We start from the raw sequence: 3,660 nt of genomic DNA, 5'->3' as shown, positions 1-3,660 counted from the left end.
GTTCAGTCTGGTCACCTCTGCTGCTCTTCCTGACGTGAGATCCCTCCCATGGGCTACAGGAGTCCAGGAACAAAGTGTTCCAGTGGGCACAGCTCCTAGCTCTGGCATGGGGATGTCCTTGGGCTGCAGATGGGTCTCCAGTCCAGCTCTGGGGGTCTCTCCCCCAGCTCTGGAGTCTCCTTGCTCATCAAACGAGCACTCAGAGTCACAATTGCCCTCAGGCTCAGCTTTCTGCCCCAGTGTGGAGTCCTCCATGGCCCACACGTGGGGATCTGCTCTGCTGTTGAACTTCCACGGGCTGCAGGGACCTAATTTACCTTCTCCTACTCCATGGGCATTGATCTGGGCATCTGAGGTTCTCTGTCCTCACCCCCTCCTCCTCTTGCCAACAATGCTCTCCTCTGTTTAGGTCTGTTGTTCAGGTCAGTGGCCTCTCCTCCTCCTCCTTTTCAAAACCAGTTCTTCCCTCAAGAATTATTGATTTGAAGAGCTTTTTTCTGTTGCTGATTTGCTCAGCCTGGGCTGTAGGTGGGTCCACCTTGGAGCCAGGAGAGCTTTGTGAAGCTTCTCACAGGGGCCATCTCTGTAGCCCCTTTGCCCACACAAACCCAACACACCTGGTTTTGGCAACCTGGCACCTCATTCTGAGTCACCCCTTCAGCAGGGTCCCGTCTGCTTTAACGACTTGCCTTTTAATTTGATTTTATAGGGGGAAACTGCTATTTCTAAGTTACCTCTCGAGATGCTTTCACCCTCAAAATGGTATAAAGGGAGCCAAGAACAAAGTGCTTGGGTGCAGATATCTCGGGTTAGACGAGGTGAACCTGCTCTGAGCACTTCTGTGGTGTAGCAGGTGAGAGCAGCCTCTGAGCAGAGCACGTAGCGTGACACTGGGGCTTGCAGAGTGGGTCTCTGGAGTCCTGCTTCCCCTTGCTAAACGGTGGCTGCTCCTGAGCACCAGCGAGACGGTGAAAAGCACCATATGTGCCAGGCTGGAATATGTCAATAGATCCGCTAGACGGGAAAATCGGCCTCATTTCTAAAGATGGAGTCCCAGGCTTTTTTCTTTTTAAAGGGGATCATTCAGATCCTACACAATCCATTTGGGATTCAGCCCCATAACCCCTCTCCACATCTGGTTTCATCTGTTCTCATTGGAAGTAGCTTTCCTCTGTACAGGCCTGGACGACAGAAGAGAAACTGTGTTTGCTAGAGTTGATTGAGAGAAAAGAGACAGGAACATCAAAGGCAAAGAGGGAGGTTTACGTGAGGCAGCACCTCTGTGAGATGGTGTGAACGCGCTGCCTGGCCGGGGAGAACGCCAGAGGGACGAGTGACCCCGAATGACCAGGTGCAGATGGAACAGCACAGGCTGCTTTTAAGCTTTCTGCATCCCCACGCTGGAGACGAAACCAAACTGCTCTCTGCATACAGTTCCACATCTCTGGTGCTTGTGGAACGAGGCAGTTCAACCTGTTCCCTCAACACAAAATCTGGAGCTGCGAGGGCCACCAGGATGATGCGAAGGCTGGAGCAGCTCTGCTGTGAGGACAGGCTGAGAGAGTTGGGGCTGTTCAGCCTGGAGAAGAGAAGGCTCCGGGGAGACCTTCTAGTGGCCTCCCAGTACCTGAAGGGGCTCCAGGAAGGCTGGGGAGGGACTTTGGCCAAGGGCAGGGAGTGACAGAAATGGCTTGAAACTGGAAGAGGGGAGGTTTACATTAGACATTAGGAAGAAATTATTTGTTGTGAATGGTCAGACACTGGAACAGGTTGCCCAGAGAAGTTGTGGATGTCTCCTCCCTTGAAGTGTTGAAGGCCAGGTTGGATGAGGCTTTGAGCAACCTGGTCTAGTGGAAGGTGTCCCTGCTGCTGGCAGGGGGGTTGGGACTGGGTGATCTTTAAGGTCCCTTCCCACTCAAACCAGTGATTCTATGAACAGCTCTGGAAAGCGATGAGACCAGGCTCAGCCGCGGAGCTGTCAGGGCACCTGCGCTATTTTTATCTTCCCCACATGGCACAAAACTGTTCCCACTTGAATCCCAAGAGCAGCCTTGCTCTGACAAGACCACACTTTTGCCTCTCGATTCACCTCTTTGCTTTTCTCTTTCCCAGGTTTAAGTTCCAGGCCGTGATTAACGGGCGCCGATTCCCACCGGCAGAAGCAGGGAGCAAAAAACTGGCCAAGCAGGAGGCGGCAGCGAACGCTATGAGAGTCCTGATGAGCGAAGCTGAGAATGGGAGGCCTGGTGGGATTAAATGTGAGGAGCCACTTCCCTCTGACAGCTCTGAACCCGAACTGGTGAGTCTTGTTTTCTTTACTCGTGAGGCTGGTCAAACAGTGCTGAGGCTGAAATGAGTTTCCTCCATGTACCTGCTGTAGCCTTTGCACGTGGATCCGGAGCCGCCGTCCGCAGCAGCTCCTCTCAGCCTCCTTCCTGGGAAACACCCCATCAGCGTGTTAATGGAATACGGACAAAAGTCAGGGAACACGGTTGAATTCCAGCTGCTCTCTCAGGAAGGCCCACCTCATGATCCTAGGTATGGCATGTTACTGTCAGCTTTGGGAAGGATAGAAACCCTTTCTTTAATATCCTTCCTCTTCAGCATGCTACCCACATTCCTGGACTCATCCCTCACCTAGCTGAGTGCTCCTCTTCTCCCAGGAGCACAGCTCCTCTGAGACATCTGCCTCCAGAAAGAGACCAAAACCAGTGTCCTTTCTCAGAGAAAGGATGCCAGTTCTTCTGCCAGACCAGGAACAGGTTCCAGTCCTGTACCCTTCCTGGTGGTGCTCTACTGGGAGTGTTTAGGGGCATCGTGGTAGATTTAAATTGGAGATGACCCAGAAGGATTTGACATGAACTGGGAGAAGGGGATAATAAACAGATTGAGACATCTATGCTTAATGCTTTTCATATGCTGTAATGTCCTGTCAGGTTCAGCTACTGTGTGAAAATGGGTGACCAAATTTTCCCTGCTGTGGTAGGAAACAGCAAGAAGGGAGCAAAGCAAATGGCAGCAGAAGTTGCTGTGAAGATTCTTTCTGGAGAGTCTGTACCCCATGTCTTACCTGAACAGGTACAAAGAGCTTCTTTATAAGACCCAAATGTTTTGGGTTGGCTTCCCCTCCCTTTTATTTCATATTCCACTGGATTTCACCCCACACGGTCACGTGCTGGCTCTAGCAGAGGTTTGCTGAGTGCTCTTGGCCTGCGGTAATACCAGCTGCTCGGTATTTAACAGCATTCTCCTGTCTAACTCTGCTCTAGCCTGTCGTGAAGCCCCATGGTGAGCAGTCCATGCACAGCTCTGGACCAGGGATCGCCACTCCAGATGAATCCAAGGTGGTGAAAGCGAAGGGTGTTGGGGAACTCATCAAATATCTTAATGTCAATCCTGTCAGTGGCCTGCTGGAATACGCCCGCTCCAATGGGTTTGCTGCAGAGTTCAAACTCATTGACCAGTCAGGACCTCCCCATGACCCCAAGTAAGTAACTGCATCTGCCCAGGAGGAGATTTTGCACTCTTGGCTGTTGTCCTGGAGAAAGGGCAGAAAATGCAAAATTTCTGATGCGGTTCGAGATGGCAACAGGCTGAGCTGCTGCCTCTGCCACACGTTATGTCCGATGACAATAAACCACCTCCCCTCTCCCCTCTCCC

At 51.9% G+C, this 3,660-nt stretch overlaps 1 protein-coding gene across 1 annotated transcript in view; it reads left to right on the top strand.

The window, feature by feature from the left end:
- LOC104532166 (double-stranded RNA-specific adenosine deaminase-like) overlaps window positions 1-3,491 on the top strand; it is a gene marked incomplete at its 5' end in the record, with an annotated part of 6,096 nt that extends 2,605 nt beyond the window's left edge. The window contains 4 exons of the mRNA XM_010177294.2: window positions 2,113-2,299; window positions 2,381-2,538; window positions 2,937-3,078; window positions 3,270-3,491. Of these exons, the coding sequence (XP_010175596.2) occupies window positions 2,113-2,299; window positions 2,381-2,538; window positions 2,937-3,078; window positions 3,270-3,491 (709 nt within the window). The remainder of the gene's footprint in view (window positions 1-2,112; window positions 2,300-2,380; window positions 2,539-2,936; window positions 3,079-3,269) is intronic.
- Between the last annotated feature and the right edge of the window lie 169 nt (window positions 3,492-3,660).

The sequence above is a fragment of the Antrostomus carolinensis genome, unplaced genomic scaffold (genome assembly GCF_000700745.2).
Source record: "Antrostomus carolinensis isolate BGI_N321 unplaced genomic scaffold, ASM70074v2 scaffold6991, whole genome shotgun sequence".
In the NCBI taxonomy this organism is placed as follows: domain Eukaryota; kingdom Metazoa; phylum Chordata; class Aves; order Caprimulgiformes; family Caprimulgidae; genus Antrostomus; species Antrostomus carolinensis.
Note: the sequence above shows the minus strand (reverse complement) of the source record. Positions and strands in the feature narration are given on the sequence as shown.